The 12,553-nt window shown below is 37.2% G+C and overlaps 2 protein-coding genes across 2 annotated transcripts; both read left to right on the forward strand.

The window, feature by feature from the left end:
- Positions 1–1,637: 1,637 nt before the first annotated feature.
- Positions 1,638–7,600, forward strand: LOC147559898 (disease resistance protein RPP8-like). The gene is made up of 3 exons (XM_086661859.1): positions 1,638–1,916; positions 3,871–6,684; positions 7,118–7,600. Exons 1-3 carry the CDS (start codon positions 1,886–1,888, stop codon positions 7,186–7,188), a joined length of 2,916 nt encoding a protein of 971 aa, XP_086517985.1. The 5' UTR covers positions 1,638–1,885; the 3' UTR covers positions 7,189–7,600.
- A 1,011-nt stretch (positions 7,601–8,611) lies between these two features.
- Positions 8,612–12,240, forward strand: NS2 (asparaginyl-tRNA synthetase 2). Its single transcript, XM_086661855.1, has 8 exons — positions 8,612–9,395; positions 9,617–9,853; positions 10,108–10,689; positions 10,813–10,998; positions 11,073–11,137; positions 11,237–11,366; positions 11,466–11,524; positions 11,815–12,240. The coding sequence occupies exons 1-8, from the start codon at positions 8,973–8,975 to the stop codon at positions 11,996–11,998; spliced, it is 1,866 nt and encodes a 621-aa protein (XP_086517981.1). The 5' UTR covers positions 8,612–8,972; the 3' UTR covers positions 11,999–12,240.
- Positions 12,241–12,553: the final 313 nt, after the last annotated feature.

The raw sequence follows: 12,553 nt of genomic DNA on the forward strand, positions 1-12,553 counted from the left end.
ACTAATTAGGCGGAATCACGTATTTAGATCGATGTTTTAGAATTTCAGAGCATTGTTTAGCTGTTTCTGTTCCTTTCAACAAAAAAAAAAAACCATTGGGCAGAATTACAACAAGGCATGTCTTGCAACTATGATGAGACTCATTGGTTTAAAATCATCCAAGTTTTCCATCCATTTGGTTAAGTGAATCCCCTCCTCTTAATTATGTATTGTATCCTTGTTGTCTTTTAGTAACTTTTTCTTTACTAATTTTCAACAGACAACAACTGAGCTTTTGTTTTCTTTTTGATTTTTTTCCTTTGAACTCAAGAAAGAAAAAGTTTTTCCAAGTCTCATTGTGGCTTGTTGCTCTTCTTTCTTATTTTATCTATTAAAAGAAGATTCTAAAAGATGAAATAGAAACCAAAGGTGTGGAGTAGCATTTTTTTGCTTCTTTTTTTTGTTTTTGTTGTCATTTCTTCTTCTTTTATGTGGCTGCTGCTTTGGGGCATAGGAATTTTGTTCCAAAGATTATAGGAATTTTCTTCCAAAGATTAATTAAGGGGACCAGTTTATTTAAAAAACCCAATTCTTTTCTTAAAGTTTCTTTTTTACCTCCTCATATTCATAGTCACCACTTCAACCACCAACCCCACTTACCGTAACCTATATTCGACATGAAAAAGCCAAAATCCACTTGTCACTTTGGACTTGTGAAGGTTTTCCCCTTCCCTTTCTACTTTTTTTACTTTTATTGTTTGAAAAAGATAAATCATATACATTATTAACATAGATCCATTGAACTTTTTTTTTTTTTTTTTGTTAAACTAAATCCATTGAACTTGACAGGTTGAAGATGAAGAAAAAGAGACACCGTGGTATTTATAGAGCTACTAAGAGCTATTTTCAGAGCTGGCTATTTGTTGATACATTTTTTAGTATTTACAAATAGTTTGATTTAACCACAACTTAGTAGGTATTTAGAATTAGACCGTTCAGGTAAGATTTTTGTTCTTTTTACTCTTTTTACTCTTTTTGCTTCTTTGATTAAGTTTTCAAAGAAATCGTATTATAGATTTAAAGTTTTATTGGTCATAAGTTTCTTTTTAATGTTATAGATTTATCTTGATGTATTAGGGTGTCATGGCTTCTTGTAGTTAGTCTGATTATGTTATGATTCCGGCGAAGGGGGTTCTCCTTAAACTCTCCTCTTTCTCTCTCTAAAAAAAAAATCCTCCCTTCTCTCTCTAAATATTCCGGCGAAGGGGGTTCTCCTACGCCGGAAAAACCAGATCTTGAAGGTCTGGTTGTTTAATCCCGGTCTAGTTTGAAACCAGACCGGAATATTTAGAGAGAGAAGGGAGGATTTTTTTTAGAGAGAGAAAGAGGAGAGTTAAATTTTTTTTTTTATTTATGTTGAAGGTCGCCGGCCTGAAAATTTTCCGACCGGCAACCTTCGTCGGAGAAGAAAGAGGTGAGGTGGAGAGGGATGTGAGGTGGATGTGTGGTAGAAGTGAGGTGGAGAGAGATATTTACTAACTAAATTTATTTTAAAAATATATTAATGGAGGGGTAGTTATGACATGTACATGAAAATAGGGAGCCAAATTTGAATTTACAGAAACTAGGGGACCAAATAGGAATGAACCCTTATTAAATTGGGGTAAACTACAAAAGCTCTTGTATCAATGACCCAAACATTAAAGAGTCCACTTCTATGAGATCGTATGTCTAAATCTCTCCTAATAATTGGCCAATTGGGGTCTTCTAGTTTTCTTCTCTTTGAGTTCCTATCCTTGGAAGTCTTTAGATTTTGTTAATTCTTTCTCCAAATCGGAAAACCCAAAAGGGAGTTGCTGATTGTCAATTGGGAGTTGATCAAGGCAATGGGGTATGAATTTGACAAATGAATCTCCACAAAAACAAACGTCATCAAGGTGATTTTTTTTTCTAATCACTTCTTTAATCTTATTTTTGAGTTTCAATTAGTCTTCAATTTAAGGGGTTACTTTAATTTTGAACTCAAATTTGGGTCATCAAATTGAACATCTCTCTTAGTAATTGTTCTTTTCTTAGCAATTTTCTCATAAATATGTTACCTGTTTTAGAGAGAGAAAGTGAGGAAAAGGGTAGAGAGAGTCAGAGAAAGGGTAGAGAGGATGGTAGTGATTCCTGAAAGCACAGTGGCGATGCCGCAGCGGCACTACGACGCGAACCTTGTCGGATACGTCACTCCTCTAGATCTTTTCTGGGAGGGAATGACTGACCGTTGACTTAATTCAGTAGAGTTTCACCCGCGAGCTAGTCAAGGTCTAAGGGTTTCGGGTTGTAGGATCTGACCTAAGGGTGGGAATTATGTTCATGGGCCCGAACCCGCTCCCGAGCACCCGAGCTCAACGAAGATCATGGATGCCCGCGCCCGTCTCGGGCCAAACCCGCCCAGCCTGTCAAGTTTTTGTGGACGGTCATGAGTTAAAACCTTTACTCGCACACCCACCCATGCCCGCGCACCCACTTAGCGTCGTCACCAGATGATACCCAACCAAATTACATCAACTTTTTTGGTTGATGAAGCACAACAATCTATGTTGCTAAGCCCAGTTGAGATGGTACACAATATGCTGAAGAGCAACCACTCAAACAACGAAATCCAATGTATTGCTTTGCAATGACCCAAGCGAATTCCTAGTGGGTTAGTGAAGTAAGGTTTGGTTCGCTTTGAGGAGGCAAAGAGTGGGATAAGTTTATATTATCACAACTCCATGAGATTTTTCTTTAGTTTTTAATGAGGGATAAAATTCTCATTAGGAAAAACACAAATAACTTCTAATTATAGTCGCACATTGCCTCTTTAAAATTAGGAAAGGTGTTTGGAGGCTTTGTAAATAGAGAGGCAACAACAATTTTTTTAGGTCATGGGCTTGACCCGTACCCGCCTGCTCATACCCGAATTACCCGAGTTTCTTAATGGGCTTGGACGGGCAAGGCAAATTTCAAAAGTGTCTGCCTGATTAATCCGTTTACCCTAAATATCCATTTAAGTTTGGAGCCTGACCCGCCGACCCAATGCTTCAAGTGTCCGTGGACGTCCATACCCGCCTGATTCCAGCCCTAATCTCTGACCCTTGTGGCCTGATACTAATGGTTAGAAAACGTACTAGACACTCTAGTAAATGTTTAAAGGGGTTTTCACTTTACCTCCTAAACTCTAATCGGTAATTGCGTTCACACCCTCGGTAGTTATTAATTGATCTTCGCCCCTTATATTCACTATTTTTCTTATTTAGAAGTTCTATTCTCCTTTATAGATTACCCGTCGTAATTTTTTTTCTTCGTTACGTAGTTGTTTAGCAGCCATCAGGCTAACATAGGGGAATAAGAAATTTAGACCTCCACTAACGTAGGTTAAAAGTTGGGGACTATTAGGGAACTTTTACTCCGTTTATCAAAACTGTTATACTGGATAAGTTGTATAAGTACATTTATCATCATTTCACAAGTTTAATAGACAAATTAAAGTTGGGTGGATACTCATAATGGATGAACATTGCATATGATTATCCACCCAAATTATGGACAAAATGCTTAAGTGATCAAAGCATCTATCTTCAACCACTTATCCGTCTTATTCAATTTTGTACGAACGGTTAGATCGTGCAAGTCGTATTAGAAAAATAATAATCCATTGACTGACCAACTACAAATAAATTTAAAGAAAGATTAAGCTTCTAACTTTTGGAGTCAAGCACTAACCAACCATTTTTTGAATATTATTCTTTGATAGCAACAATATAGATAAAAGAATAAAGTATAGCACGGAAAAAAAGTAATCACTATTATATGTTTCTTGTATTTATAGTGTACTTGACTCCTTGTTGTTCTTGATTGCAGAGAAAATGGCAGAAGCTGTTGTTGTTTACTTCTTACAAAAACTGAGTGATATTTTATTTGAAGAAGTAGATTTAATCTTTGGTGTGGATAGACAAGTAAGGTCACTTAAAGATAAGCTTGATTGGATGCTTGTCTTCATAAAAGCTGCTGAAGTTAATCGAAGGGAAAACGCAAGGATTAATCTTTGGGTCACACAAATCCGAGAAGTTACCTTTCTTGCCGAGGATGTTATCGATGAATTCATGGTCAAGATCAATTGCCAAAACTACAAAAGAAGAAGAAAAGAACGTGGGTTTTTGGGATACTTCACTAGGTGTGTCACTTGCACACAAAAGTTACCTATTCTACATGAGCTTGCTTATCAAATACAAGACATCAATACAAGGATAGAGGAAATTACTTTGAATAGGTCTAAATTCGGTATTGAAAGATTAGACTCGGCTGGAGAATCTTCGGTTAGGAATCGGATGTTTGAGGAAAAGAGACCTCCTATAGTCGAGGAATCATCTAATGTGGTGGGTAATGATGATAGCATAAGAGAAGTTAAGTCTCTGCTAATGGGTGGTGAGCCACGTCGGGTCGTTGTTTCGATTGTGGGTATGGGTGGTCTTGGTAAGACTACTTTAGCTAAAAAAGTTTATCAAAGCAATGAAATAAGAAGATCGTTTAATTGCTTTGCTTGGGTCCATGTATCACTAAGATACGAAACGAAGGAGCTATTGCTGGGCATATTGAACAGTTTGAAGGTGACTTGTAAAGATCAGGAATCAGAGGAGGAATTGAGGAAGAAGCTTCGGAAGTGTTTGGAAAGTAGTAAGTACTTGATTGTGGTAGATGATGTATGGAGTGTAGAAGCTTGGAACGATTTAAGCACCGCTTTCCCTGACGAGGAGAACGGAAGCAGAGTATTGATCACAACTCGCAACAAAGATGTATCCTTACATGTAGATCCCTCTAAAAGACTCCACGAACTGCGTTGTCTAAATGAAGTGGAAAGTTGGGAACTTTTCATCAAGAAAATCTTTCCATTAGGACGGCCTGAAGAGGATAGTTTCTCTATTGAATTGGAAGACCTCGGAAGAAAGATGGTGGCAAAATGTGGAGGATTGCCATTAGCAATTGTGGTGCTAGGAGGACTATTATCGAGGAAAAGTAAGACACAGATTGCATGGTCTAAAGTATATAACAGTGTAAGTTGGCAATTAAGTACTCATGGAACGGGTTCTGGCTCGTGTTTGGGGATCTTAGCTTCGAGCTACTATGACTTGCCCTATTATTTGAAGTCGTGCTTTCTTTATATGGGTCATTTCCCCGAACATCGTGAAATCCGTGCATCAAAACTGTTTCATTATTGGATAGCAGAGGGATTTATACAAAGTCGAGGAGAACAAACGATGGAAGACGTCGCAGAGGATTACATGGAGGAACTAATTCAAAGAAGTATGATCCAAGTGGCAAGAAGGAAATCCGATGGAACAGTAAAAGCATGTCGAATCCACGACTTACTTCGTGACCTTGCCATCTCAGAGGCTAGAGAAGAACAATTTTTTGAAGTTTACAAGAGCAATGGTGTAGGCATAGCAAACCCAAAGAAGATTCGTCGACTTGCTATTCATGAAGGTCATTTTCCCATTGACAAGGTGGAGCATTGGGGTTCTCTATTCGGCAACACAAGGTCTATTCGTTCTTTGATGTGTTACAGAATCACAGTTCAAGGTAAACCCTTCTACCAATCTCTATGTGCAAGTCTCAAGTTACTACGAGTTTTGGAACTCGACATACTCGACGGTCAACTCGTTACTTCATTACCAGAGGAAATAGGTGACCTTATACATCTAAAATACTTGAGTTTGAAGAAAACTTATCTTGATAGGATTCCAAGCTTCATTTCTAGACTTGTAAATCTACAATGTCTAGATATCAAAACTACTAACCATGAAACAATTCCGAGTAGTTCAATTTGGAGCTTAACCCAACTTAGACATCTAAATGTCCATGGATTTCCGTGCATCTCAATCAACGGTAAAATCGTAGGTACTCATGGTCTAGGTATTGATAATTTGAAAAATCTTCAAACATTGAGGATGACTTCAGGTAGTTGGATGGAAGGTGGTGGGTTAGGGCAACTAAGAGCACTTAGAAACCTAGTAATAATAGGATCTCTAGCTCAATACCAGTATGAGACATCCGAGTCTATCAAGAAATTGTACAATCTTCGGATGTTGGAGTTGCATTGCAGCAAAGAAATCCCGAACTTGTTGCCGCTCTTAAACCATAAGTTCCTCTACAAGTTACTCTTAGATGGTATCTTATCGAAACCACCTTGCATGGCCGATGTTTTCCCACCAAATTTGAATAAGTTGACTTTGTCAAGGTCACAACTCGAGTATGACCCTATGGAGGTACTAGAGAAATTGCCAAACTTAAAAATTCTTGAACTATTATTTGATTCATATGTCGGAGAAAAATTGGTATGTTCGAAAGGTGGGTTTCCTAAGCTACAAGTTCTGCAATTATGTGCATTGGATGGATTAGAAGAATGGGTTGTGGAAGAAGGAGCATTGATTAGCCTGAAATGTTTAGTAATTGGAGGTTGTGGGCGTTTGAAAATGCTTCCTGATGGATTGAAACATTTGAGCAAAATCGAAGAGTTGAAGTTGTTTATGATGCCAGATGAATTCACTGATAGAGTTAAAGAGAATGTTGGAGATGATTGGAAGAAGATCAAACACATACCATTTGTGAATACAGGATTTAGGAAATTGAATATCAGTGATCTCTACAGAACTCTATCCGAACTATACTCCAATGAAGGTAATGCACTTTCTTTCTTCTTGTCTATATTATATATTAGTGAAAACTCGATCGAGTTACTTGGATGTGATATATTGGGTTTGACCCTGGCTCCCCGCCCCATCTGCTTAGTATGCAACCCTCGTGTTGTGATGTTCTTTGAGCCTAACACATGCCTTTTTGTTGAGTGGCACGAGCACTCGAGGCAGTTGGGCTTATCCCGTGTGAGACTAATGGGCGATTAGTGTAGATGACCTAAATATTATTTACTTAATTAATCGTAAAACTTCGCTCTCTCTGTGTGGACTTTTAGAACCCATTCAATTTATAACATCACTTGCCACAACCATATTTTCTATGTCTCATTAAACACTAAATAGTCCTTTTTTTTCCTTATCACTTAGGCAAGGCTTAATTGAGCTCATGATATTCCTTCCTTTTTCTCTAAATGCAGATGCTAAATATCCACAAGATGTTTCGATGTTATCTCGTATTTACGATTGGCGTGGTTTCAATCCCCAGTAGCCAGACTACCCACACAATTACGTATGGAGGTTGCTTGAAATGTATGAGCGTTTAAATATTGTCGTAATGATGGTTGATTTTAGGGTGTGTGTACATAAATAATCTCTGCTTGCGCCTTTTCATCAAATAGTACCTAATTATATATTTGTACAAGTCTCACAAGCTTGTTGTTGTTTGAGAGTGAATCTAGTTTGCAAAAAAAAAAAAGAGTGAATTTAGTTTGCAACAAAAAAAAAAAAGGGTGAATCTAGTTAGGTTGTGCTCAAGTGAAGTGATGCTTCAAGAAGTTGTTATTGTTTTGGCTTTTTTTCTTTATTTGCTTGTATGTTTTGTTGGTAATTTGTAATATTTTCTTATGTAATAAATTTAGTTTTTTTAATATGAATAATATAAATACAGTATATTTTACCAATACAGGTGATTAAGACTACCCCAACAATATGCAACCTTAATTTCATCTTCCCATTTGCATAAAGCCATGTTTTTGAGTTTTGATCATTAAATTAAATAAGGTAGGGAGCGTCTATAGGCGCCTCCAAAAACTACTGTAGGGGCCTCCCCTGTGCAGTCGTCTCCCAAAACACCTATAGGGGGTGCTCAGGAGACCTCCCTCTTCTCCGCTTTTTCTTCTTTTTCTCTCTACTTTCAATCTAAAAACCAATCCGAAATCTAAAATCAACCAACTAAAATCCATTAATCTCAAAAATATTAAACACAAGATTAAAACCTAAACTCTAAACCCATTTTCAATCTTTTCTCGGTTTCCTTCTCTCTCTACTTTCTCTATCTTAAACCTACTTAAACACAAAATGAAAACTCTAGATTTTGTCAGCCAATTTTGAAAGTGTAATGAAGAACCCTAGATCTGTTGTCCAATTTCGGAAGTGTGATGAAGAAATCCTAGATCTACTGTCCAATTTCAAGTGTAGTGAAGAACCCCACCATTAATGAAGATCCAAACCATTAATGAAGAAACCCTAGATCTACTTTCTCTATCTTCTTTCGGACTAACCAGTCCGAAGTCTAAAGGATGGCCTCGGCTTGGGCTAGCCTGAGACCACTAGACTGGACTGTCCCCTGTTTCGGACTGGGCCAGTCCGAAGCAAAGCTTTGAGCCTCGGACTGGTAAGTTCGAGTCGGGAGTGCCTATAGGTGTCGGGTGTTGATTATGGTCAAACAACAACGGGATGCCCTTATAGCATTTTGGGGAGGCGTCTTTAAACGCAAGTACAAATTCATTCATTAGAATTGTAAATTGTTCACCGTTGGATAAGATGGAGGATTAGCAATCATTTAACGAGAAAATGACAACCATTTAACGAGAAAATGACGGAAAATAGTCAATAAGGGGTTAACACCATAATATTTTTTTTATTTTGGGAGTGAAGTGCTAATAGCTGTCAAATTAACCTTAATTTTATAGTAGTATTTCTTTTCCATTAGTCGTTTTCTCAAAACCAAACGGTCAAGAATTCCAAACCCAATTCCACTTCTCTCTCTCTCTCTCTCAAAGATACCCAACTTCAAAACAATTCCTTCTCTTTCCCGCCAAACTCCTCCCCCATAATCAAATGAATCTCTTGTTAAAAAACCTTTCCCAAGTAAAGCATCATCTCTCATCCAATTCTCCTCCTTAAACCCTCTCTCTAAAATCTTCTCCCCATATAAAAACAACCCACACAACCAAACTAAATCATCATCAATTCATCATCACCAACAAAAACAACAACTACCCAGACTCTCAAATACTCTGTTTCCATCTCTTTTACTAGTTTTTTTCAACAATGACATCTGAAGAAGGTCAAGCCGGAGGGGAAAACCAGGTAGTACTAGCTCAATATAAATACTCAAAAAGGGTTCTTCTGAAAACAATTGTGGGTCGTGAAGATGGAGGTTTGGGATTAATTGGAGAGAGGGTTGTAATTGGAGGATGGGTTAAATCATCCAAAGAAGTAAAAAAGGAAGTTGAATCTTCATCATCACCACCACCACCACCATCAGCCCCATCAACATCAATGAAAGGGCAAAAAGAAGTCACCTGTGTAGAACTTATTCAATCTAGAATTCCATTTTTTCGTGCATTTTTGAAGGTTTTGAATTCAAGTAATAGCCCTGGAAGTGGAAAATTGGAATCAATTCCAGCTAAACCTATACCTTCAATTGCTTACTTGCAAATTAGTGATGGGTCTTGTATTCCAAGTCTTCAGGTATTAACTTTTTTTGATTATTCAGTGTTTCTTGATAATTCTTACAATCTGTTTGCTAAAATGTTTATCAAAGTTGATGAGATCGAAGGTTTTCATTTCAAATACTCAGACCTTAGTGGTATTTGTTTTATTTCGTAGTCAGATCTGAAATTTGACTGGTATGAACTGTCTTGAGTCAGATTTCAAAATGTTTGTCTTTGTCTGACTCTTGATGTTTTCAGATTGTATTAGATTCGTCAAGAGATACTCTCATCCGGTTCACACCCACCGGAACTTCGTTACTGGTTGAAGGCACGCTAAAGAAGGCATCAATACCAGGAAAGCGTGATATAGAGCTCGTGGTGGAGAAAATTATGCATGTCGGGACTGTTGATTCTGCTAAATATCCATTGTCAAAGACCAGATTATCTCTGGATGTTCTTCGAGGGTATTCCCACTTCCGACCTCGGACAAATACGGTAACTCCTTTATCAAATTACTCTCTTTTATTCACTTTATCTAAAACATGATATCCCAACGTCTCTTCGTACTTCATACATTGAAGATTTTATTTTTGTGATGTAATAATCGTTCTTTTTATCATGCTATCTTATTTTTCTTCAACATGTAAAATCAGCAAAGGTGATTTTTCTATCCTATACTTAAGAATTAAGTGGTAATACTATATGATATAAGGTGAAATCTTATAGTTTATACTCTGCCCATCTTGCAGGTAGCATCTGTTACCCGAATCCGCAATGCTCTGACTCATGGAACTCATACTTTCCTCCAAACCCACGGGTTCCTTCATGTCCACATGCCCGTTATCACAAGCACCGATTCAAAAGGCCTTAGTGAGAAGTTTCAGGTCACAACTATTTTCGGGAAAGAAGATAAGATAGAGAAATCTAAGGTCGCGAAGGATAATATTAACCTTGATGTGGTTAAGGCTGCTATTAAGGAGAAAAACGACAGAATCGAAGAGCTAAAGAGAACTGAGAGCAATAGGGAATCACTGGCACTTGCAGTTCAAGATCTTAAGAAGGCCAATGAACTTGCTTCACAATTAGAAGCGCGTGAAAAAACACAGAAGGGAAATTTACCTGTGGCTGGAAACTTGGATTTCTCTAAAGATTTCTTTCAAAGCCCAATGTATCTGACGGTTTCGAGTCAGCTTCACCTCGAGACTTATGCAAGTTCCCTTGGAAGTGTTTACACAACTGGACCCGCATTCTCAGCAGAGAAATCTCACTCGACAAAGCATCTTGCAGAGACGTGGATGGTTGAGGTTGCATTAGCTTTTGCCGATTTGGAGGTACTAGATATGATTTTAGTTGTTTCAGTAGTTTCCCACTCTGGGTCTTTCGAGGAATTATACTTTCTTTCCTCTCTCTCTGTCTCTCTCTGATATTTGCAATTCTTTTTGGTATGCTTTCAGGATGTAATGAATTGTGCGGAAGACTACTTGAAGTTTATCTGTCAATGGGTCTTAGAAAAATGTGCTGAAGATTTGAAGTTTGCGTCAAAACGAATCGACAAAACCCTCAATGACAACCTTCAATTCGTTATATCAAGATCATTTGCGAAGATCACGTATAGAGATGCAGTACAGCTTCTTAGGAAGGTAAAAATTAAAACCTAAGTTTCCAAAGACATTAGTAATGATCAAAATTAACTTGAGTTGTCCAATCTCAACAGGTTACAGATAAAAAATTTGAAACAGGAGTTGAATGGGGTGTAGCTTTAACAGAAGAACACGAAAGGTAAATGTATCATGGCTCAATAACTATATTAGATACGTAAATGAGCAACTAAATATTTCGATATTTTTGTATTTACCTTTTCTTATTATCAATTTGCAGTTATTTAGCCGACGAGATTTACAAAAGCCCTGTTATAATTTACAACTACCCAAAAGAACTTAAGCCGTTCTTCATGCGCCTAAATGATGACGGGAAAACTGTTGCCTCCATTGATGTAGTTATACCTAAGGTAAGGTTGCAAGTTTTGAGACAAAAGAAAAGAACAAATAAATTACCATGGGCGTAATTTTGTAATTATGTTTAAAAATTATCGGGCTTTTGTTTATAGGCTGGAACTTTGATTAGAGGTAGCCAGAAGGAGGAGCGTATAAACTTCATCAACAAAAGGTAACGATATTTTTCTCCATCTCAATACGAATTCCATCCAACCTTGGAGTCTTTTCGTTGTTGGTTGCAAAACTAAGACATTTCGTACAAAATCACACCAAGACGAAACCAAAACTATTTCTCTCCGGTAGGCAACGACACAAAAACAAAATATTTGAAACTTGAAACCATATGTAGCACCTTTCCTACTCTTGACCACATTAGCTGGTGAGATTTCATAACGGTTAAAAGCAGAAATTTTCTAACTTTATTCACTCATGCTGCAATATATTGCTTTTGACTGTGTACAGGATTAAAGAACTCAATTTACCAAAGAGACAGTACGAGTGGTATTTAGATCTCCGAAGGCATGGGACAGTTAAAAGCTCTGGTTTCAGTCTTGGGTTCGATCAACTGGTTCTCTTCTCTACTGGTCTTACTGACATTAGAGATATTATCCCCTTTCCTAGAAGTTACGGCTATGCTAATTACTAAACTGTCCCTGATCCAAACTTATTGAGCAAACTCTACTGGTTGGAGCTTGTCATTGCTATTGGTGAGAAATGAATCTTTATATATGAAGGTCCTGTAAATCTGCATATAAGAACTATTTTCATATGTTTTTAATACACGATATTATTATTGTATTGAGTGATAAATGTAAATCAATGTATAACTATTGTACAAACTGAAAGAAAGATTATTTGAATGAATTAAATCGTCCGTTTTTTTCTTTATGTTTTCCTTTGTCTGAGGTGCAAACCCTAGTCATACTTCATATCTCCATTAACAATATTGTACAATGAGTTTGAATTTCGAAGATTAGAATTCATTCTTAATTTAATGATGGATTTAGTTGGTATCTGGTCTTAATGTACTTAGAGTTTGAACTTTCTTCCTGTTTAGTGGTTTTATGTGTTTTCCTTGTAACATATAGAAAAAGTTACATGACCCTCTTACATTTACGCTTCGTTTACACCCCGCTTGTAAGTACAAAAGGCGACAAAGCAATTAGAGTAATTTGAACTTTGTGAGGGTAGTCTTCTTGTT

Source organism: Eschscholzia californica, unplaced genomic scaffold (assembly GCF_041429995.1).
Source record: "Eschscholzia californica isolate CP2 unplaced genomic scaffold, dmEscCali1.0.p SCAF_2, whole genome shotgun sequence".
Taxonomy (NCBI): domain Eukaryota; kingdom Viridiplantae; phylum Streptophyta; class Magnoliopsida; order Ranunculales; family Papaveraceae; genus Eschscholzia; species Eschscholzia californica.